Raw genomic sequence first — 26,105 nt, forward strand, 5'->3', positions numbered from 1 at the left:
ATCACACCTGATTCAACTAGTTCAACTAGAGAGATAGTCCATCACACCTGATTCAACTAGAGAGATAGTCCATCACACCTGATTCAACTAGTCCAACTGTCACGCCCTGACTCAGGGGACGCTTATATGTTGAGTCAGTGTGTGTATATTCCTTGTTGTGCTTTTTCTATGTTGTCGATTTAGTATGTGTGGATCTATGTTGGCCGGTGTGGTTCCCAATCAGAGGCAGCTGTCGCTCGTTGTCTCTGATTGAGGACCATACTTAAGCAGCCTATTGGTACTGTCTAGTTGTGGGATCTTGTTCCGTGTAAGGTTTGTTTTGTGTACTACCTTGGACTTCACGTTTTGTTTCCTTTCTTGTTTTGTCGTGGTGTTTATTCAGTGTAAAATAAACATGTATGCATATCACGCTGCACCTTGGTCTGACCCGTCATTCAACGAACGTGACAGAAGATCCCACCAGACCTGGACCAAGCAGTGTGCCGAGGAGGAGCAGAGAGGATGGACTTGGCAGGAGATAAGAGAGGATCTGGCAAGAAAGCTGGAGGCCCTGAAGGGGATCAGGGTGGAGAGGCAACCCCAAGAACATTTTGGGGGGGGGCACACGGTGTGGACGACGAGGCAGCATGAGGCCGTTAAAGGGCGGGTCTGCAGGTTAGGAGAGGAGGCCACCATGTTACGGGGGCTATTGGTTCAGAGGGAGCAGGAGTTATTCGGTCAGAGGGAGGCGCTACAGGAGGCTAAAAGGGAGAAGGAGAGTGTAGAGGCACGGCGAGAGGAGCTGGTTAGGCAGCAGAAGGAGCGGGGGTTAATAAAGGAACTCAGTCCTGCTCCTCGCACCAAGAAAGTGGTGCGTGTCGCCAGTCCGGTCCGGCCCGTTCCTGCTCCCCGCACTAAGCCAGTGGTGTGTGTTCCCAGTACGGCCCGACCTGTTCCTGCTCCTCGCACCAAGCCAGTGGTGCGCGTCACCAGACCGGCCCGGCCTGTTCCTGCTCCTCACACCAAGCCAGTGGTGCGCGTCGCCAGCCCGGCCCGGCCTGTTCCTGCTCCTCGCACCAAGCCAGTGGTGCACGTCGCCAGCCCAGCCCGGCCCGGCCTGTTCCTGCTCCTCGCACCAAGCCAGTGGTGCGCGTCGCCAGCCCGGCCCGGCCTGTTCCTGCTCCTCGCACCAAGCCACCAAGCCAGTCCGGCCCGGCCCGTTCCTGCCCCTCGCACCAAGCCAGTGGTGCGTGTTCCTAGTCCGGTCCGGCCCGTGCCTGCTCCTCGCACCAGACCAGTGGTGCGTTTGTCCAGTCCGGCACAGCCCGTGCCCGTTCCACCGGTGCCTGGTTCGGCACCGGTCAATTGCTCCACTCCGGAGCCAGAGCAGTCCGCTCCACCGGTGCCTGATCCAGTTCCGGTCAGCTGTTCCACTCCGGAGCCAGAGCAGTCCGCTCCACCGGTGCCTGATCCAGCTCCGGTCAGCTGCTCCACTCCGGAGCCAGAGCAGTCCGCTCCACCGGTGCCTGATCCAGTTCCGGTCAGCTGTTCCACTCCGGAGCCAGAGCAGTCCGCTCCACCGGTGCCTGATCCAGCTCCGGTCAGCTGCTCCACTCCGGAGCCAGAGCAGTCCGCTCCACCGGGGTCCAGTCCAGCTCCGGTCAGCGGCTCCACTCCGGAGCCAGAGTAGTCCGCTCCACCGGTGCCTGATTCAGCTCCGGTCAGCGCCTCCACTCCGGAGCCAGAGCAGTCCGCTCCACCGGTGCCCAGTCCAGCGCCGGTCACCGGCTCCAGTCCAGACCATGACATCAGCCCCTCTCCAGGTTCGGGGTCTCCCACACCAGGGTCCAGACAGGGCCTGGCGTATCGTGGGAGGAAGGAGAGGGGAAGCAGCGCGCCGAGGTCCAGACCAGACCAGGGGCGCAACAGGGAGGCGGAGAGTGAGAGGTCATCACGCCCCGAGCCGGATCCGCCTCCGAGGCGGAATGCCCACCCGGCCCCTACCCTGTTATGTTTATGTTGTGCTGTCGGAGTCCGCACCTTTGGGGGGGGGGGGTACTGTCACGCCCTGACTCAGGGGACGCTTATATGTTGAGTCAGGGTAGGTGTTGTGCTTTTTCTGTGTGGCTTGTCTAGTATGTATAGTTCTATGTTGGCCGGTGTGGTTCCCAATCAGAGGCAGCTGTCGCTCGTTGTCTCTGATTGGGGACAATACTTAAGCAGCCTATTGGCACTGTCTAGTTGTGAGATCTTGTTCCGTGTAAGGTTTGTTTTGTGTACTACCTTGGGACTTCACGTTTCGTTTCCTTTCTTGTTTTGTCGTGGTGTTTATTCAGTGTAAAATAAACATGTATGCATATCACGCTGCGCCTTGGTCTGACCCGTCATTCAACGAATGTGACATCAACTAGAGAGATAGTCCATCACACCTGATTCAACTAGAGAGCTAGTCCATCACACCTGATTCAACTAGAGAGCTAGTCCATCACACCTGATTCAACTAGAGAGCTAGTCCATCACACCTGATTCAACTAGAGAGCTAGTCCATCACACCTGATTCAACTAGAGAGCTAGTCCATCACACCTGATTCAACTAGAGAGCTAGTCCATCACACCTGATTCAACTAGAGAGCTAGTCCATCACACCTGATTCAACTAGAGAGCTAGTCCATCACACCTGATTCAACTAGAGAGCTAGTCCATCACACCTGATTCAACCAGAGAGCTAGTCCATCACACCTGATTCAACTAGAGAGCTAGTCCATCACACCTGATTCAACTAGAGAGCTAGTCCATCACACCTGATTCAACTAGAGAGATAGTCCATCACACCTGATTCAACCAGAGAGCTAGTCCACCACACCTGATTCAACTAGAGAGCTAGTCCATCACACCTGATTCAACTAGAGAGCTAGTCCATCACACCTGATTCAACTAGAGAGCTAGTCCATCACACCTGATTCAACTAGAGAGCTAGTCCATCACACCTGATTCAACTAGAGAGCTAGTCCACCACACCTGATTCAACTAGAGAGCTAGTCCATCACACCTGATTCAACTAGAGAGATAGTCCATCACACCTGATTCAACTAGAGAGCTTGTCCATCACACCTGATTCAACTAGTTCAACTAGAGAGCTAGTCCAGGGCTGCAACAAAATAGTGAAACGTCTGGTGGTCTATGAGGAGAGGTTTTTAACCACTGGACTAGAGTGCATGTTGTATATATTCAGCATCATGAATTGTAATGAACATTACAGAGCTGAGTGCTGTGACCATGACTGATAAAGGATAATAACGTTGAGTTGAACTGAGATGACTTGTATCTCATTTACATTTGACATTTTAGTCATTTAGCAAACACTCTTATCCAGAGCGAATTATAGTTAGTGCATTCATTCAGCTACACTGTATAAAAAAAGATTATTCAACCTACAACTGTATTCAACCTACAACTGCAATACGATTTTGAGTTTGCTCAATATTTCTGCATATTTGCTGGCCCAACATAAATTATCAAGTTGAATTGTATGTTCACTTACTTTGAATTTAGGCTGAGCGAACATACAATTCGACCTGATAATTCATTCAACCACATTTGCATATTTCCCAGTGTGCCTTTCGAGTGAATTGTAGTTACCACCCATGACTGTATTTATTAGTGACAGAGAGAAAAAAAAGACGAAAAGTTAGTGACAGAGACATGATTCTTGTATTCCATGGCTTTCAGTCCTGTAGCCTTCACCAAGTGAGTGTCCAAGTGAATAACTTTAAAACTAGACTATTTATGACAAGACATTCAATGTATAATAAGACCTATTTGAGTGCCTTTTAATATGTGGCATACCAGTGCGCAGAACCAGTCATAGGGTTTTCATCTGATTGTCAAACAAATCACTTTAAAGGTTCCGCAGTCTACCTGCATACGTTCATCCATAAAGGTTCCGCAGTCTACCTGCATACGTTCATCCACTCTAAAAGAATCCCAGAATCCAACAGCACACCAGCCATTTTATGAATGAAGCAATAGATCCGCTGGAAAAACACCAGAGAGAGGAATGACATTTGGCGATTGAGACACTTGTAACTTGCATTGAGTTTAGGCATGACTGCTGTCCATGCGCGTCTCATCGTAGAGACGAACCCACACCGCATTTTGAAACATATACCTTTTTCAAGTCTATTTGCTAATTTCTCATGGGGCTGACATGAGTAAAAGATAATTGACAGTGTAGAAGCGTACGGTTTCGTTGAAATCTTTGATCTAATTATTGTGATAGGCTAATCCTTTACCGGTACGGCGTACTGCCACTATACCTGCTTACCTTCACCAGTGGTGTTAGTGCAAGAAAGGCAAGGACAACTTTAGCATGTTAGTTTTCTCCACATTCTGTCCAGTGTTATAGATTAATGAACATAACAGGGTGTGTAATGGAGCTCCAACCATGACTGATGAAAGCAAATTAAATGGAGTTGAACTAAGATGACTGTCCTTACTGTCCTTAATTCAGTTTTAAGAAAGATACCAAAAAAGAATTACACAAAAAAATACAATATAAAATAATACGAAATAATAGTAACAAATAATTAAAGAGCAGCAGTAAAAATAACAATAGCAAGGCTTGCGAAAGTATTCACCCCCCTTGGCATTATTCCATTTTGTTGCCTTACAACCTGGAATTAAAATAGATTTTTTTGGGGGTTTGTATCATTTGATTTACACAACATGCCTACCACTTTGAAGATGCAAAATATTTTTTATTGTGAAACAAACAAGAAATAAGACAATAAAGCAGAAAACTTGAGCGTGCATAACTATTCACCCCCACCTCCCCCGCCCCCAAAGTCAATACTTTGTAGAGTCACCTTTTGCAGCAATTACAGCTACAAGTCTCTTGGGATATATCTCTATAAGCTTGGCCACTCTTCCGTAAAGCCCAGCTCTGTGGAGTGTACGGCTTGAAGTGGTCCTATGGACAGATACTCCAATCTCCGCTGTGGAGTTTGCAGCTCCTTCAGGGTTATCTTTGGTCTCTTTGTTGCCTCTCTGATTAATGCCCTTACCTGGTCTGTGAGTTTTGGTGGGCGGCCCTCTCTTGGCAGGTTTGTTGTGGTGCCATATTCTTTCAATTTTTTATAATGGATTTAATGGTGCTCCGTGGGATGTTCAAAGTTTCTGATATTTTTTTATAACCCAACCCTGATCTGTACTTCTCCACAACTTTGTCCCTGACCTGTTTGGAGAGCTCCTTGATCTTCTTCTTGGTGGTGCCCCTTGCTGAGATCATGTGACACATAGATTGCACACAGGTGGACTTTATTTAACTAATTATGTGACATCTGAAGGTAATTGGTTGCACCAGATCTTATTTAGGAGCTTCATAGCAAAGGGGGTGAATACATATGCACACACCACTTTTCCGCTATTTATTTTTTAGAATTTTTTGAAACAAGTAATTTTTTTTATTTCACTTCACCAATTTGGACTATTTTGTGTATGTCCATTACATGAAATCCAAATAAAAATCCATTTAAATTACAGGTTGCAACAAAATAGGAAAAACGCCAAGGGGGATGAATACTTTTGCAAGGCACTGTACCGAGCCAATGTGTGGGGACACGCGTTAGTCGAGGTAATTTAGGAAACTATGTACATGTAGGTAGAGTTATTAAAGTGACTATGCATTGATAATAAACAGAGTAGCAGCAGCGTAAAAGAGGGGTGGGGGGGGTGGGGGGGGCAATGCAAATAGTCTGGGTAGAAATTTTATTAGATGTTCAGGAGTCTTATGGCTTGGGGGTAGAAGCTGTTTAGAAGCCTCTTGGACCTAGACTTGGTGCTCCGGTACCGCTTGCCGTGCGGTAGCAGAGAGAACAGTCTATGACTAGGGTGGCTGGACTAATTTTTAGGGCTTTCCTCTGACACCGCCTGGTATAGAGGTCCTGGATGGCAGGAAGCTTGGCCCCAGTGATGTACTGGGCCGTACGCACTACCCTCTGTAGTGCCTTGCGGTCTGAGGCCGAGCAGTTGCCATAGCAGGCAGTGATGCAACCAGTAAGGATGCACTCAATGGTGCAGCTGTAGAACCATTTGAGGATCTGAGGACAACCGTTGTGCCACAACCGTTGTACATCAGTTGTGCAACCTGAGTGTGTACGGGGCCCTCAGGTGTCAATAGCCTCAACTGTAAATATCACAGCTAACATCACATTTATATTTTAGTCATTTAGCAGACGCTCTTATCCAGAGTGACTTACAGTTAGTGAGTGCATACATTATATTTTTATTTTTTCATACTGGCCCCCCGTGGGAATCGAACCCACAACCCTGGCGTTGCAAACGCCGTGCTCTACCAACATCCCTGCCGGCCATTCCCTCCCCTACCTTGGACGACGCTGGGCCAATTGTGCGCCGCCCCATGGGTCTCCCGGTCGCAGCCGGCTACGACAGAGCCTGGATTTGAACCAGGATCTCTAGTGGCACAGCTAGCACTGCGATGCACAGTGCCTTAGACCACTGCGCCACTCGGGAGGCGCGAACTGCAAAGATCTCTCCGGAGAGGGCAGGGCCTTAGACACACTCCTCATACAAGAAGATGATGAGGATCCTTTAAAAGGGTATAGGCTGCCATTTTGTGATGCAGACAGTGGAGGTGGGCAAACCCGTTACTCATAATGTACCAGAGAAAATGAACAGCTTGCCTCACTGGCTTCTTCTCTGGTGAGCTCTCGTAGGCTATTGCTGATCACTGTTCTCAAAACTTGTAGTTGCACATCTGACACTACAAGCACATAGCAGATTTCGTGTTGATAGAATCAAACTATGGGGACTTCTGGGACTGCTAAACAGGTGGGAAAGGTATGCTATACCAATCCCCCTGACCGAAACAAAAGCAGAGCCTAAACAGGTGGGAAAGCAGAAAAATGGACGTGCATGGTGATGAGGGAGACATCTCTAGCGCGTCATTGGTTGAAGCCTTATTCAATTAGGCCAAACAGGCCAATCAGAGCCTGTGGATCTATGTAGCACCCCACACTGCTCTGGTTTCCTGATTTGAACAACTGCCTCTATGAGTCGTGCAAGAGGGCGAGAAGACCCCCTCATCTCCTTCAGAGAACCCAAAGTTCTCTTTTAGTTGACTCGGTTTGACATCTCACTACGGGACACTTGCAAAATGCCCCGTTTCCTGAGAAGCCTGTTGTGGTTCATGGCAATGTACCTGATCCATCCTACTCAGCTCCAGCACCGAGGACTGTATGCGCCAGAGAAGGCGCAGTGACATCCAGACGATAGAATCTCACAAAGGTGTGAGGGGAAGCCCAACTAGCTGCCACACAAATCTCAGAGACCCCCCTGAACAGTGCCCATGACATAGCAATTCCTCTAGTGGAATGTGCCCGGTCACCCAGGGGACAGTGCAATCCCCTACAACTGTACGCCTTGGCAATACCCTCCACTACACAGTGGGAGAGCCATTGTTTGGATAAAGCCCTACCCCGAGCAGGGTTGGCAAAGCAAACAAACAGTTGAAGTCGTCACTCCCCAGGTAGGGGGTTCCCCCGCTACAGTAAATCCGCACCTGAGTTCAGTCTGCCTGGTACATGTGTTGCTAAGAGACAACAGATATTCGCTGCTCCATAGCAAGATCTCTCTCGCCAGAGAGTGAAGTTGACGGGAGCGTGTTCCTCCTTGGCGGTTGACATACGCCACTGTAGACGTATTGTCCGACCTGAACAGGACATTTTGGCCCTGTAGGAACGGATGGAAGTGCCTGAGGGCTAGTAACACAGTGTAGAATGTTGATATGGGCTGTACTCAGAGAGTCTGTGTGCTGCCTGAGCCAGAGTGATGTGCTCTGCTGCCTGAGCCAGAGTGTCCACACAGATCAACCAGTTGTCGATGTACGTCAAAACTCTTAAGCCTCTCTCCCATAGGGGGGCTTGGGTGGCTTTGGCACACTTCATGAATGTCCGTGGGGCCAGGGTCAGACCGGATGGTAAGGTGAGATATTTGTAGTCTACTGTGGTGAACCACTCCTTCTGCCGAATCGAATCTAACTGAAGCCATGCATTATAATTCAAAATCTGTAACCCTCAGATGCTCTGGGACCAAGAAATAATGTCTGAAGATGAGCTTCCTCCCTCAGCACCACGCTCCCTTAGCCAACTGAGACGGTATCTCGTCTTCCTCTTGTGCAGTGGACTGCACTATTCCCATTGTGGTCTGTAACCCTAGCAGGACCCAGGGGAGACTGCACATGCACGCCACTGCTCCCTATGAGGGGCAAGTGAACCCACCTGTTCCCTGTGAGGGGCAAGTGAACCCACCTGTTGCCCGATCGATCTGTCCGTTCAGGATCTTTTCCTCTCAGACACCCTTGCGTTATTCAGCCAGAGGGCTCTCAGTCGCCAAAACCCTCCCAGAAGCTTCAGCGGTACACTTGAGGTCCAGGTGGTATGGTCGGCAAGGTGACTTACAGTTGAAGTCGGAAGTTTACATACACCTTAGCCAAATACATTTAAACTCAGTTTTTCACAATTCCTGACATTTAATCCTAGTAAAAATTCCCTGTCTTAGGTCAGTTACGATCACCACTTTATTTTAAGAATGTGAAATGTCAGAATAATAGTAGAGAGAATGATTTATTTCAGCTTTTATTTATTTCATCACATTCCCAGTAGGTCAGAAGTTTACATACACTCAATTAGTATTTGGTAGCATTACCTTTAAATTGTTTAACTTGGGTCAAACGTTTCGGGTAGCCTTCCACAAGCTTCCCACAATAAGTTGGGTGAATTTTGGCCCATTCCTCCTGACAGAGCTGGTGTAACTGAGACAGGTTTGTAGGCCTCCTTGCTCGCACACGCCTTTTCAGTCCTGCCCACACATTTTCTATAGGATTGAGGTCAGGGCTTTGTGATGGCCACTCCAATACCTTGACTTTGTTGTCCTTAAGCCATCATTTTGCCACAACTTTGGAAGTATGCTTGGGGTCATTGTCCATTTGAAAGACCCATTTGCGACCAAGCTTTACATTCCTGACTGATGTCTTCTATTTTGTGAAGTGCACCAGTCCCTCCTGCAGCAAAGCACCCCCACAGCATGATGCTGCCACCCCAGTGCTTCACGGTTGGGATGGTGTTCTTCGGCTTGCAAGCGACCCCTTTTTTCCTCCAAACATAACGATGGTCATTATGGCCAAACAGTTCTATTTTTGTTTCATCAGACCAGAGGACATTTCTCCAAAAAGTACGATCTTTGTCCCCATGTGCAGTTGCAAACCGTAGTCTGGCTTTTTTATGGCTGTTTTGGAGCAGTGGCTTCTTCCTTGCTGAGCGGCCTTTCAGGTTATGTCGATATAGGACTCGTTTTAATGTGGATATAGATACTTTTGTACCTGTTTTCTCCAGCATCTTCACAAGGTCCTTTGCTGTTGTTCTGGGATTGATTTGCACTTTTCGCACCAAAGTACGTTCATCTCTAGGAGACAGAATGCGTGGTCCCATGGTGTTTACACTTGCGTACTATTGTTTGTACAGATGAAAGTGTTTGGAAATTGCGTTTGGAAATTGCTCCCAAGGATGAACCAGACTTGTGGAGGTCTACATTTTTTTTTCTGAGGTCTTGGCTGATTTCTTTTGATTTTCCCATGATGTCAAGCAAAGAGGTACTGAGTTTGAAGGTAGGCCTTGAAATACATCCACAGGTACACCTCCAATTGACTCAAATTATGTCAATTAGCCTATCAGAAGCTTCTAAAGCCATGACATAATTTTCTGGAAATGTCCAAGCTGTTTAAAGGCACAGTCAACTTAGTGTATGTAAACTTCTGACCCCACTGGAATTGTGATACAGTGAATTATAAGTGAAATAATCTGTCTGTAAACAATTGTTGGAAAAATTACTTGCGTCATGCTCAAAGTAGATGTCCTAACCGACTTGCCAAAAACTATAGTTTGTTAACAAGAAATGTGTGGAGTGGTTCAAAAAACGGGTTTTAATGACTCCAACCTAAGTGCATGTAAACTTCCGACTTCAACTGTAGCTCCATCAGCTTCTCCTGGTCGGTGGCGCCACCGTTAGACAGGGAGTCGCACAGCTCCTTAGCCTGCACTGCTAAGTAGATGAAGAGGAGGTCAGCTGCCTTCACAGAGCGCCCCGCCTGAGCTGCAGATCGATAGCTCATAGACATCTTCAGCCATTTTATATTTTGATGTGCTAAAAGTGCCTTGCCAAAAATTGATGTGAAAAAATCCACAGGGGCTGATTCTCTTGATCTCTTCTTACTGCAGCTCTCTGCCCAACTTATTGTAGAATCATTAACCTGTATTTTTTTACTTGACAATTGTTTATGGTGTTATCCTTAAGATGTGGAAAAGCAGCACGTGTCCTCCTCTACACAAAGGAGGAGATCCTTTTGAGTTTAGATAACTACCGTCCAATTTCCAAGTTATCTTGCCTTTCCAAAGTTTTGCTTAGATCATGAAAAAACGATTGTACTGCCTTATTTATAGACCTTTCCAAGGCCTTCGACACGGTTGACCATTACGTTCTCATTCAAAGGCTGACTGAAATAGACCTGGATCAGGCTTCTTGCAAGTGGTTTGAGAATTATCTGTCAGACAGGACACAATGCGTGATTTTCTAAGTGTGTCAAGTCTAGTTTCCTGGATATTACGAAAGGTGTACCGCAGGGGTCGATATTGGGACCTGTTCTCTTTACTATTCATATAAATAATATTGGTCTATCTGTTATTTTTTAAAATATTCATCTGTATGTACGCCATGTTGCCCCAACTGTTGACCAGGTTATATTGGAGCTGCAATCTGACCTTGTTGCCACGGGAACAGAAAACACGGGTTGTTTTAAAAACGTCTACTTAATGCAGGAAAGACTAAATGTATGATGTTCTCTAATTCTTGCAAAAAGAATGGACTACACATTCATTGGATGGTTCTCCCATCGATCGGGTTTCCGCCTATAAATATCTGGGTATTTGGATTGACAAAGATTTAATGTTTAAAAAAACATACGGATGAGTTAGTTAAAAATATTTAAAAGGGGCTTCTTTTTTTTTTGAAATAGAGCTTGCCTCTCCCTAAATAGCAGGAAGCAGATTGTACAGTCAACTTTCCTGCCAGTTCTTGACTATGGTGACACTGTTTACCAGATTGCAGCAGCCACTCCTCTTAAACCTGTGGATGCCGTCTGCCATAGCGCCTTTCGCTTTATCACAGGTGACAGTTTTAATCATCACCACTGCATCCTGTATCAAAAGGTTGTCTGGTCTTCATTAAAGTAGATCACTTCATTGTTCCCTTTCTGTTGACAACGCTCTACTACACAAGCTTCTGACTAACTTCATTGTTAAAATATAAAAACATGAGACACCAAACCCGTTCAGTACATTAGTAGACAAGCTTTGTTAGGCTTGCGCTGCTTCTTCTCCCGCTTGGTCAGTACATTAGTCAACATCGTTTGGACTGGGTGGACGGAAGCGGGTGGAATTACCAGGGGGGGGGGAAGGCTAGCTACTAATAACTCGACGGAGACGTCAGGTGAGACATGGGGTAACAATAGCTGGAAGCCAGGTAAGCAGCAACAGAAAGCTTTATTTACCAGGGGAGTGAGAGATAAAGAAAGTCTATACTTTCAGGGGAATGAAAGTCGTGCTAGCAGGGATGATAGCTGATTAGGTAATTAGCTGGCTATCACCACCTGTGTCATGATAGCTAGCTGAGCACGTGTTAATGCCAAGTGCTGACTCGGTATGCAAACCAAGTAACTTGAGGTAAAAAAGCACAACTAGTGGAAATCTGCTCTAGCGGGATGCTAAAGCAGTGGAGCTAGCGAGCTAACAACACTAATTGCGTGCAGGCTAGGCTAAAGGTACTGTAGTTAGCTTGTTAGCAGCGCTATTTGTTGTCAGCTAACTGAGATAACTTCATTCGGTAAAGTGAAGCCGAATTCCTGAAAATAGAAAATAATCCACTCAATGCCCCGTGGTAGAGTGGTAAACCACACCGAATGGAGCAATTAAGTTCAGAGCTGTGTTAACTGAATGTTTAATATATTATATATATACAGTGAGGGAAAAAAGTATTTGATCCCCTGCTGATTTTGTACGTTTGCCGACTGACAAAGAAATGATCAGTCTATAATTTTAATGGTAGGTTTATTTGAACAGTGAGAGACAGAATAACAACAAAAAAATCCAGAAAGACGCATGTTAAAAATGTTATAAATTGATTTGAATTTTAATGAGGGAAATAAGTATTTGACCCCCTCTCAATCAGAAAGATTTCTGGCTCCCAGGTGTCTTTTATACAGGTAACGAGCTGAGATTAGGAGCACACTCTTAAAGGGAGTGCTCCTAATCTCAGCTTGTTACCTGTATAAAAGACACCTGTCCACAGAAGCAATCAATCAATCAGATTCCAAACTCTCCACCATGGCCAAGACCAAAGAGCTCTCCAAGGATGTCAGGGACAAGATTGTAGACCTACACAAGGCTAGAATGGGCTTCAAGACCATCGCCAAGCAGCTCGGTGAGAAGGTGACAACAGTTGGTGCGATTATTCGCAAATGGAAGAAACACAAAATAACTGTCAATCTCCCTCGGCCTGGGGCTCCATGCAAGATCTCACCTCGTGGAGTTGCAATGATCATGAGAACGGTGAGGAATCAGCCCAGAACTACACGGGAGGATCTTGTCAATGATCTCAAGGCAGCTGGGACCATAGTCACCAAGAAAACAATTGGTAACACACTACGCCGTGAAGGACTGAAATCCTGCAGCGCCCGCAAGGTCCCCCTGCTCAAGAAAGCACATATACATGCCTGTCTGAAGTTTGCCAATGAACATCTGAATGATTCAGAGGAGAACTGGGTGAAGTGTTGTGGTCAGATGAGACCAAAATTGAGCTCTTTGGCATCAACTCAACTCGCCGTGTTTGGAGGAGGAGGAATGCTGCCTATGACCCCAAGAACACCATCCCCACCGTCAAACATGGAGGTGGAAACATTATGCTTTGGGGGTGTTTTTCTGCTAAGGGGACAGGACAACTTCACCGCATCAAAGGGACGATGGACAGGGCAATGTACCGTCAAATCTTGGGTGAGAACCTCCTTCCCTCAGCCAGGGCATTGAAAATGGGTCGTGGATGGGTATTCCAGCATGACTATGACCCAAAACACACGGCCAAGGCAACAAAGGAGGGGCTCAAGAAGAAGCACATTAAGGTCCTGGAGTGGCCTAGCCAGTCTCCAGACCTTAATCCCATAGAAAATCTGTGGAGGGAGCTGAAGGTTCGAGTTGCCAAACGTCAGCCTCGAAACCTTAATGATTTGGAGAAGATCTGCAAAGAGGAGTGGGACAAAATCCCTCCTGAGATGTGTGCAAACTTGGTGGCCAACTACAAGAAACGTCTGACCTCTGTGATTGCCAACAAGGGTTTTGCCACCAAGTACTAAGTCATGTTTGCAGAGGGTCAAATACTTATTTCCCTCATTAAAATGCAAATCAATTTATAACATTTTTGACATGCGTTTTTCTGGATTTTGTTGTTGTTATTCTGTCTCTCACTGTTCAAATAAACCTACCAATAAAATTATAGACTGATAATTCCTTTGTCAGTGGGCAAATGTACAAAATCAGCAGCGGATCAAATACTTTTTTCCCTCACTGTATATATATTATTATTATATATTTAATATATATATTTGTATATGTTTTCTGAAGAAAGCTGCTAAACCGGCTAGTAAACAAAATAGACTCGTGTAAGAGGTTGTTCTTAGAATGAGGAAACCGCTCTGATTGGCTTGTTAGGTGTGATTGTATAAGGCTTCAACCAATGACACGCTAGAGAGGGTATGTCCCATAGTGAGATGTCAAAACCGAGTCGACTGAAAGAGAACGCATGTTACATCATTAGCATGTCACCAAGAATACCAGGGGCATAGCTTGCGCACGGCAGCCTTCAGAGAATGTGTGTGCAAAACCTGGTTTAGTAAATAGACAGCCATATTAAGGTAGAGTGATTAATCTAATTGGTGCAATATCATCTGATGCTATTAACTGATGCAACAACTGGTGGTTTCCTGTATGAACCTGCTGTGCTTGATTAAACCTTGCTAGTGACTGTGGCAACTGGAGGAAGCTTGTGGTTGACTGAAATCAAATCAAATCGAATTTTATTTGTCACATACACGTGTTTAGCAGATGTTATAGCGGGTGTAGCGAAATGCTTGTGCTTCTAGCTCCGACAGTGCAGTAATATCTAACAAGTAATATCTAACAATTTCACAATATATACCCAAAACACACAAAACTAGTAAAGAATGGGATGTGTATGTGTCTTGGAGGGCGGGTAGTTTGCCCCCGGTAATGCATTCGGCAGACCGCACCACCCTCTGGAGAGCCCTGCGGTTATGGGCGGTGCAGTTGCCGTACCAGGCGGTGATACAGCCCGACAGGATGCTCTCAATTGTGCATCTGTAAAAGTTGAGGGTTTTAGGTGCTAAGCCAAATTTCTTCAGCCTCCTGAGGTTGAAGAGGCTCTGTTGCGCCTTCTTCACCACACTTTCTGCGTGGGTGGACCATTTCAGTTTGTCAGTGATGTGTACGCCAAGGAACTTGAAGCTTTCTACGCTTCTCCACTGCGGTCCCGTCGATGTGGACAGGGGGGTGCACCCTCTGCTGTTTCCTGAAGTCCACAATCATCTCCTTTGTTTTGTTGATGTTGAATGAGAGGTTATTTTCCTGGCACCACACTCCCAGAGCCCTCACCTCCTCCCTGTAGGCGGTCACGTCATTGTTGGTAATCAAGCCTACTACTGTTGTGTCGTCTGCAAACTTGATGATTGAGTTGGAGGCGTGTGTGTGTGGCCACGCAGTCATGGGTGAACAGGGAGTACAGGAGGGGGCTGAGCACGCACCCTTGTGGGGCCCCTGTGTTGAGGATCAGCGAAGTGGAGATGTTGTTTCCTACCTTCACCACCTGGGGGCGGCCCGAATGATGATGATGATGAGGAGGAGGAGGAGTCTACTAGGAGTGTGCTGATAGACTCAGTTGGTATAGAGTAGACCCTGGAGCAATGGGTTGTGGGTCAGAAGTAGTGTTCTCTGTAGTGAACAGGGTGAAGCCATTTTGGATGTAGTCTAAGGCCATCTGGACAGGATGGGGGAACACACATCTCATTTATCTGAGTTAGAGTCAGTCTCCTTCCTTCCCACATGATTACTATCCTGCAATAACCTGGTTATCAGACCATGCTGGTTCATTTAACCAGCATTGAACCACACACACACACACACACACACACACACACACACACACACACACACACACACACACACACACACACACACACACACACACACACACACACACACACACACACACACACACACACACACACACACACACACACACACACACACACACACACGCACACACACAGTCTTGTTCAAAATCCTATTTTCCCCGACCCCCTCTGTAGCTCAGCTGGTAGAGCACGGGGCTTGTAACACCAGGGTAGTGGGTTTGATCCCCGGGACCACCCATGCACAAAAAAAATTTATGCACACATGACTGTAAGTCGCTGTAGATAAAAACGTCTGCTAAATGGCATGTTATTCTATTACACTGCTCAAAAAAATAAAGGGAACACTAAAATAACACATCCTAGATCTGAATGAATGAAATAATCTTATTAAATACTTTTTTCTTTACATAGTTGAATGTGCTGACAACAAAATCACACAAAAATTAATCAATGGAAAATCAAATTTATCAACCCATGGAGGTCTGGATTTGGAGTCACCCTCAAAATTAAAGTGGAAAACCACACTACAGGCTGATCCAACTTTGATGTAATGTCCTTAAAACAAGTCAAAATGAGGCTCAGTAGTGTGTATGGCCTCCACGTGCCTGTATGACCTCCCTACAACGCCTGGGCATGCTCCTGATGAGGTGGCGGATGGTCTCCTGAGGGATCTCCTCCCAGACCTGGACTAAAGCATCCGCCAACTCCTGGACAGTCTGTGGTGCAACGTGGCGTTGGTGGATGGAGTGAGACATGATGTCCCAGATGTGCTCAATTGGATTCAGGTCCTGGACAGTCTGTGGTGCAACGTGGCGTTGGTGGATGGAGTGAGACATGATGTCCCAGATGTGCTCAATTGGATTCAGGTCTGGGGAACGGGCGGGCCAGTCCATAGCATCAATGCCTTCCTCTTGCAGGAACTGCTGACACACTCCAGCCACATGAGGTCTTGAGGCATTGTCTTGCATTAGGAGGAACCCAGGGCCAACCGCACCAGCATATGGTCTCACAAGGGGTCTGAGGATCTCATCTCGGTACCTAATGGCAGTCAGGCTACCTCTGGCGAGCACATGGAGGGCTGTGCGGCCCCCCAAAGAAATGCCACCCCACACCATGACTGACCCACCGCCAAACCGGTGATGCTGGAGGATGTTGCAGGCAGCAGAACGTTCTCCACGGCGTCTCCAGACTCTGTCACGTCTGTCACATGTGCTCAGTGTGAACCTGCTTTCATCTGTGAAGAGCACAGGGCGCCAGTGGCGAATTTGCCAATCTTGGTGTTCTCTGGCAAATGCCAAATGTCCTGCACGGTGTTGGGCTGTAAGCACAACCCCCACCTGTGGACGTCGGGCCCTCATACCACCCTCATGGAGTCGGTTTCTGACCGTTTGAGCAGACACATGCACATTTGTGGCCTGCTGGAGGTCATTTTGCAGGGCTCTGGCAGTGCTCCTCCTGCTCCTCCTTGCACAAAGGCGGAGGTAGCAGTCCTGCTGCTGGGTTGTTGCCCTCCTACGGCCTCCTCCACGTCTCCTGATGTACTGGCCTGTCTCCTGGTAGCGCCTCCATGCTCTGGACACTACGCTGACAGACACAGCAAACCTTCTTGCCACAGCTTCGCATTGATGTGCCATCCTGGATGAGCTGCACTACCTGAGCCACTTGTGTGGGTTGTAGACTCTGTCTCATGCTACCACTGGAGTGAAAGCACCGCCAGCATTCAAAAGTGACCAAAACATCAGCCAGGAAGCATAGGAACTGAGAAGTGGTCTGTGGTCACCACCTGCAAAACCAGTCCTTTATTGGGGGTGTCTTGCTAATTGCCTATAATTTCCACCTGTTGTCTATTCCATTTGCACAACAGCATGTGACATTTATTGTCAATCAGTGTTGCTTCCTAAGTGGACAGTTTGATTTCACAGAAGTGTGATTGACTTGGAGTTACATTGTGTTGTTTAAGTGTTCCCTTTATTTTTTTGAGCAGTGTATTATAACCCTAAACCTAACCCTTACTCTTACCCTAACCCTCACCCAAAAACCTAACCTTAACCGTAACCCTAACCCTAGCTCCTAACCCTAAAACTATCCCTGGCTCCTAACCCTAACCCGTATCAAAAATTCTAACCCTAACACTCATTCTAACCTTCACCCTATACCCCCTAGAAATAGCATTTGACCTTGTGGGGATCAACAAAATGTCCCCAGTTGGTCAACGTTTTGTTTGTTTACTATTCTTGTGGGGACACACAAACACAAACACACACACACAATCAATCCACCCCGGTGCTCAACCCCTCCCTCAACTCTCTTCCTTCCCATGGGTAGTACGGTCAGATGCTGTCACCCGTGGAGTGATGGTAGTCATACAGTAAGTCTCTCAGCAAACAAGGGATCCAGATCCTCCCCTGCCTCCCCTCCCTCCCCTGCCTCCCCCACTATTGGAAACGAGAAGGATGGATGGAGAAAAATAAGGGAGGGAGTCAGAGGGTTGTTGTATTACTCCAGCCTCTGATTTCCTCCTGAGCCCATGTCTTCAATATATTGTTGTGTGTGTGTGTGTGTGTGTGTGTACGTGTGTGTATGTGTGTACCTGTGTGTATGTGTGTGTACTAGTGTGTATGTGTGTATGTGTGTATATGTGTGCATGCATTAATGTGTGTGCGTGCGTATTGCGTAGGCAGAGGAGGACATTATCAGTGTGATACGCAGCAGCTGTTTGGGATCAGAGTTCTCCCACTGAGAGACATAGGACGCTGATTGGTGCAGATTCTGTCTGGGGCTGATTGGTGCCAATCTGGGGCAGATTTTCAGCCTACATTTCCCAGGACCACAGGTGCTTCATTAGATAATAATAATAATAATAATAATAAGCCATTTAGCAGACGCTTTTATCCAAAGCGACTTACAGTCATGCGTGCATACATTTTTTTTTTGTGTATGGGTGGTCCCGGGGATCGAACCCACTACCTTGGCGTTACAAGCGCCATGCTCTACCAGCTGAGCTACTGACCACTCAGGGTCTGTGGCTGCTAACCACTCGTTTTTTTCTTTGTAAGGAACCTGATGCTCCTTTTCTTGGCACTCAGCGTTAAAGGTCCTTCACCGTCATTCTGATACCCATGTAAAATAGACTTTTGAGTGACAGAAACATCACCCATAATATTGTATAATATATATTTTTTAAATGTCTAACTACCAGGAAGTCTGGAAAAAGGTGCTAATAGGCTGAGTGGGCAGGGAGCTTACCTTGACTGGCGGTTCTTTGAAAACACCTATGTCAAGCAACATGGACTCAGTGAGCGGTGTTGCAGTGAGATTATCTCAAGCAAATGTTCTGATACACAAAGCAACTCAAAGCAACATTGAAATTGGACGCAACATCTAATCCTGCCGTACATCACATCATGGTTTCACAAATTGTTTATCCAACTGTATGGTTTTTGTAACAGCATCAATGTAGACACAATGTTGGCTGTATAATTTAACTAGCTTGCCCAAATGGAATTGTCAGCACTGTTTATCAAGCTAGCAAGTTATTCTTGGACAATTTCAGTTGAAATTAGACATGGTTAGGTCTGGGTACAGTATATATACACACACTGAACAAAAATAGAAATGAACAATTTCAAAGATTTTACTGAGTTACAGTTCATACCAGAGCTACCTACTACTGCTGATAACTGGTCTACTGTTACTACTGGGAGGTAAGCTAGGAAACCCTACACAATACACCCTATACCCTACACAATACACCCTATACCCTATACCCTACACAATACACCCTATACCCTATACCCTACACCCTATACAATACACCCTATGCCCTATACCCTACACAATACACCCTATGCCATATACAATACACCCTATACCCTATACCCTACACAATACACCCTATACCCTACACAATACACCCTATACCCTAAACCCTACACAATACACCCTATACCCTATACCCTACACAATACACCCTATACCCTATACAATACACCCTATACCCTATACCCTATACCCTAAACAATACACCCTATACCCTATACAATACACCCTATACCCTATACCCTACACAATACACCCTATACCCTACACAATACACCCTATACCCTATACCCTACACAATACACCCTATACAATACACCCTATACCCTATACCCTACACAATACACCCTATACCCTATACCCTACACAATACACCCTATACAATACACCCTACACAATACACCCTATACAATACACCCTATACCCTATACCCTACACAATACACCCTATACCCTATACAATACACCCTATACAATACACCCTATACCCTATACCCTACACAATACACCCTATACCTTATACCCTACACCCTATACAATACACCCTATACCCTACACAATACACCCTATGCCCTACACCCTACACAATACACCCTATACCCTATACCCTACACAATACACCCTATACCCTATACCCTACACAATACACCCTATACAATACACCCTATACCCTATACCCTACACAATACACCCTATAACCTATACCCTACACAATACACCCTATACCCTATACCCTACACAATACACCCTATACCCTACACAATACACCCTATACCCTACACAATACACCCTATACCATATACCCTACACAATACACCCTATACCTTATACCCTACACCCTATACAATACACCCTATACCCTATACAATACACCCTATGCCCTATACCCTACACAATACACCCTATGCCATATACAATACACCCTATACCCTATACCCTACACAATACACCCTATACCCTACACAATACACCCTATACCCTATACCCTACACAATACACCCTATACCCTATACCCTACACAATACACCCTATACCCTATACAATACACCCTATACCCTATACCCTACACAATACACCCTATAACCTATACCCTACACAATACACCCTATACCCTATACCCTACACAATACACCCTATACCCTACACAATACACCCTATACCCTATACCCTACACAATACACCCTATACCATATACCCTACACAATACACCCTATACCCTATACCCTACACAATACACCCTATACCCTATACAATACACCCTATACCCTACACAATACACCCTATACCCTATACCCTACACAATACACCCTATACCCTATACCCTACACAATACACCCTATACAATATACCCTATACCCTACACAATACACCCTATACCCTATACAATACACCCTATACCCTATACCCTACACAATACACCCTATACAATACACCCTATACCCTATACCCTACACAATACACCCTATACCCTACACAATACACCCTATACAATATACCCTATACCCTACACAATACACCCTATACCCTATACAATACACCCTATACAATACACCCTATACCCTATACCCTATACAATACACAATACACCTATACAATATACCCTATACCCTACACAATACACCCTATACCCTATACAATACACCCTATACCCTATACCCTACACAATACACCCTATACCCTACACAATACACCCTATACCCTATACCCTACACAATACACCCTATACCCTATACCCTACACAATACACCCTATACCCTATACAATACACCCTATACCCTATACCCTACACAATACACCCTATACCCTATACCCTACACAATACACCCTATACAATATACCCTATACCCTACACAATACACCCTATACAATACACCCTACACCCTATACCCTACACAATACACCCTATACCCTATACAATACACCCTACACCCTATACCCTACACAATACACCCTATACCCTATACAATACACCCTATACCCTATACAATACACCCTACACCCTATACCCTACACAATACACCCTATACCCTACACAATACACCCTATACCCTACACAATACACCCTATACCCTATACAATACACCCTATACAATACACCCTACACCCTATACAATACACCCTACACCCTATACCCTACACAATACACCCTATACCCTATACAATACACCCTATACCCTATACAATACACCCTACACCCTATACCCTACACAATACACCCTATACCCTACACAATACACCCTATACCCTACACAATACACCCTATACCCTATACAATACACCCTACACCCTATACCCTACACAATACACCCTATACCCTATACCATACACCCTATACAATACACCCTACACCCTATACCCTACACAATACACCCTATACCCTATACCATACACCCTATACAATACACCCTTACCACCAGAGCATACCTACTACTGCTAATGACTGGTGTACTGTTACTACTTGGAGGTAAGCACCCTATACCCTAAACCCTATACCCTACACCCTATACCCTACACCCTATACCCTATACCCTACACCCTACACATAACATTTGTGGGCAGAACTGAAAAAGTGTGTGCGAGCAAGGAGGCCTACAAACCAGACTCAGTTACACCAGCTCTGTCAGGAGGAATGGGCCAAAATTCACCCAACTTATTGTGGGAAGCTTGTGGAAGGCTACCCGAAACGTTTGACCCAAGTTAAACAATTTAAAGGCAATGCTACCAAATACTAATTGAGTGTATGTAAACTTCTGACCTACTGGGAATGTGATGAAAGAAATAAAAGCTGAAAGAAATAATTCTCTCTACTATTATTCTGACATTTCACATTCTTAAAATAAAGTGGTGATCCTAACTGACCTAAAACAGGGAATTTTTACTAGGATTAAATGTCAGGAATTGTGAAAAACTGAGTTTAAATGTATTTGGCTAAGGTGTATGTAAACTTCCGACTTCAACTGTATAATAAACATCCAGAAAACCCTGATGAAGGCTTAGAGCTGAAAATGCAATGGTTTTATAAATAAAGAAGCATTTTTATTACCTTCCACAAAGCTCTGATGAAGGCCAAGAGGCCGACCAGGAAGCTTGAATAGGAAAAGTGATATGAGTAAGAAGGAATAACATTATTCACCTGCAATAAGATCATTCAGGTGGGACAGGGCTTTTCCTTGAAGGAATAACATTATTCACCTGCAATAAGATCATTCAGGTGGGACAGGGCTTTTCCTTGAAGGAATAACATTATTCACCTACAATAAGATCATTCAGGTGGGCCAGGGCTTTTCCTTGAAGGAATAACATTATTCACCTACAATAAGATCATTCAGGTGGGCCAGGGCTTTTCCTTGAAGGAATAACATTATTCACCTACAATAAGATCATTCAGGTGGGACAGGGCTTTTTTAAATATTAACTTCCATTGCCCTCCAAGAGTGGCTGAATTTCCTTATCACTTCAGTGTATATACACACACACCAAGACAAGAGGGTTCCTCCATGGTTCTATGGGATGGGTGATGGTTCTATGTGGAACCATAATGACTCAAAAGAACCCTATGAGCCCTTCACTGTTTCTTTGCAGTTCACAAAAGGGTTCTTTGTTCTTGAGTGAGTGAGTGTGTCCATTCCAGTTGATCTGATCTGTTGTGTTATGCCATTACTGTGAGGACAGACGCTGGGAGACGAGAAGCAGGGAGTGAACAGGGAGTGAACAGGGAGTGAACACGTATTGAAAAAAACAGACAGGAACAAAAACGCCGACAGCGTCTGGACAACGGAAAACGAAACAGGTGTGCGTAATGATGGGCAGCCTGGCGCCGTCGAGCGCCAGGGAGGGGGAGCGGGAGCAGGCGTGTCAATTACATGTTATATGACCATGGCCAGTGATGGTGTCGTGTGAAAGCATCACGTATGGCCTTGTGTCTATTGAGAACTGACGTCTAAAATCATTGGTTCTCTCAATGATGTCTTCAGGGTAGTTACGGGGAAATTAAGCTTCCTGAAGTATTGAGGATTTCCATCCAAATAGGTTCATTACTCAGCGCTTCATTATCCGTTCACAATGCACATTAGTGGCATCTGCTGCTAAGCAACAAATAGCAATTTTTTGTCATTTAGCAGACTCTCTTAACCAGAGCGACTTACAGTTAGTGAGTGCATAAATTTTTCATACTGGCCCCCCGTGGGAATCGAACCCACAACCCTGGCGTTGCAAGCGCCATGCTCTACCAACTGAGCTACAAGTGATTATCAGATCTGTTTTTTTGCCACTACTGATTTGATCAAAACTCGGCGGCGCAGCAGTAAGTCTTTATCTTTAGGAACCTACATTCTTTTGGATTGCCAGGTTCACATCTTACATCATGCTTCCCTTTGTTGCCTTCAACTTTACTATTGTTCTAAAACAGAACCTATGGCATTATTTAGGATAGTTACCTACTTTACCTGCTAAGCTACCAGTCAGGTGTAATTACATGTACAAAATCCTAACTAGTTGTATAAGTACAATAACCAGGAAAGGTCGTGTTTGAAAGCAGAACCGGAACCAAGGCGAAATCAGTGGGATCTCGCATTTCGCAACACATGGTTTGAAAAAGCACATGCTCAAACGAAGCTTCGGACATCATTGATGATGTAATTCTGATAAAATGATACACGCATCGGCACACTGCTTCGAAGTTAGCTGCATAGCGATTTCGACGCACGCCTCGGAGCTCCAGTATGAAACGTAACATCACTGCGCTGAGCTGTTCCAGAACTAGCACGCCTGATTCTACTTGTCAGTTAACACAATAATAACACCTATGGAATATTAACAGAGAGAGAGGTGGTCCTCTGTAGCTCAAATGGTAGAGCATGGCGCTTGTAACGCCAGGGTAGTGGGTTCCATCCCTGGGACCACCCATACATAAACATGTATGCGCACATGACTGTAAGTCACTTTGGATAAAAACGTCTGCTAAATGGCATATTATTATAACAACACAATACTGCTAATCCTGTATTATTCTTCAACATATTATTTGTAGAACCTTTGAGATTGAGAAAAGTTATTTATAGAACCATTAGAAAGGGTTCCATACTGCACCAAAAAGTGCTGTAACCATAGCAGAACCCTTTTTGGTGCTATATATCATATTTTTGAATAGTTCTTTATAGAAGAGAGAGAGAGAGACAGAGAGAGAGAGGGAGAGAGAGAGAGACAGAGGCAGAGAGGGAGAGAGAGAGAGGGATAGAGAGAGAGAGAAAGAGAGGCAGAGAGAGAGAGAGAGAGAGAGAGAGGGATAGAGAGAGAAAGAGAGGCAGAGAGAGAGAGAGAGAGAGAGAGAGAGGGAGGGATAGAGAGAGAGAGAGAGAGAGAGAGAGAGAGAAAGAGAGGCAGAGAGAGAGAGAGAGAGGGCGGAGCGAGGAGAGAGAGAGGCAGAGAGAGAGAGACAGAGAGACAGAGAGAGACAGAGAGAGAGAGAGAGAGAGAGAGAGAGAGAGAGAGAGAGACAGAGAGACAGAGAGACAGAGAGACAGAGAGACAGAGACAGAGAGAGAGAGACAGAGAGAGAGAGAGAGAGAGAGAGAGGCAGAGAGAGAGAGAGACAGAGAGAGAGAGAGACAGAGACAGAGAGACAGAGAGTCAGTCCATGGTAACAGACACCCTGGCAACCAGAGGGCATTACACACAATGATTTGACATCAGATACACAAACAGGTCCTGTAGAATTCATTAGTTTCAAATCAAACAAACATAATCCCTGCTACGCCAACACAATCCCAGGTTTCTAGATGAGAGAAGACCCCACGGTACTGGGACAGATAAGGAAGCATCCCTGCTGTACTTTGTGCGTGTGTGAGGGCAGTGACATTCTCAGAATGAATCTCTCTCTCTCCCTCTCTCTCTCCCTCCCTCCATGGGAAACATATGTTTACATTGCCAAAGCAAGTGAAGTAGGTAATAAACAAAAGTGAAATAAACAATAAATATTAACAGTAAACATTACACTCAGAAGTTCCAAAAAAATAAAGACATTTCAAATGTCATATTATGTATATATATATATACAGTGTTGAAACAATCTGCAAATAGTTATAGTACAAATGGGAAAATAAATAAACAAAAATATGGGTTGTATTTACAATGGTGTTTGTTCTTCACTGGTTGCCCTTTTCTTGTGGCAACCATGTTATCTAAAGAGAGTGCACTATAGCCATAATCTCATATGATTTCATTCTATGCAGGTGTCTATTCAGCATGCCTGTGTGTGTCAGCAAGTCTCCCTTCATCTCCCGCTCTCTCTCTTATAAAGAGAGTGCATTATAGCTGTAAGTATAGCTCCTCTCTCTCTCCCTCCTCCTCTCTCAGATATGCACGGGACATTCATGGTGTTGCTTCCTGTCAGTATGATCATAATGGTCGTGGGGGGAGTGATGGGGTTCATCGGCCTGCTGGCTAGAGCATACATACTACTGCTGATGACTGGTATCCTGTTACTACTGGGAGGTAAGCACCCTACACCCTACACCATATACAATACACCCTATACCCTACACAATACACCCTATACCCTACACCCTATACAATACACCCTATACCCTACACAATACACCCTATACAATACACCCTATACAATACACCCTACACAATACACCCTATACAATACACCCTATACAATACACCCTATACCCTATACAATACACCCTACACAATATACCCTATACCCTATACAATACACCCTATACAATACACCCTATACCCTACACAATACACCCTACACCCTACACAATACACCCTATACAATACACCCTATACCCTATACAATACACCCTACACCCTACACAATACACCCTATACAATACACCCTATACAATACACCTGTCAAGGCGTGCTGTAGGTGCAGTGGCGGAATCAAACGCAGGACGCAGACGGATAATCCAACAGACTTGTATTAAGCCGAAACACGGCAAACGGACAACACTTGCCCGAAGGCG

At 45.4% G+C, this 26,105-nt stretch overlaps 1 protein-coding gene across 1 annotated transcript in view; it reads left to right on the forward strand.

Annotated features, from left to right (window-relative positions):
- LOC121551600 (transmembrane protein 114) overlaps positions 1-26,105 on the forward strand; it is a 52,940-nt gene that overhangs the window by 13,400 nt on the left and 13,435 nt on the right. The window contains exon 3 of the mRNA XM_041864306.1: positions 25,480-25,617. Within this exon, the coding sequence (XP_041720240.1) occupies positions 25,480-25,617 (138 nt within the window). The remainder of the gene's footprint in view (positions 1-25,479; positions 25,618-26,105) is intronic.

This window comes from Coregonus clupeaformis, unplaced genomic scaffold (assembly GCF_020615455.1).
Source record: "Coregonus clupeaformis isolate EN_2021a unplaced genomic scaffold, ASM2061545v1 scaf0235, whole genome shotgun sequence".
Taxonomy (NCBI): Eukaryota; Metazoa; Chordata; class Actinopteri; order Salmoniformes; family Salmonidae; genus Coregonus; species Coregonus clupeaformis.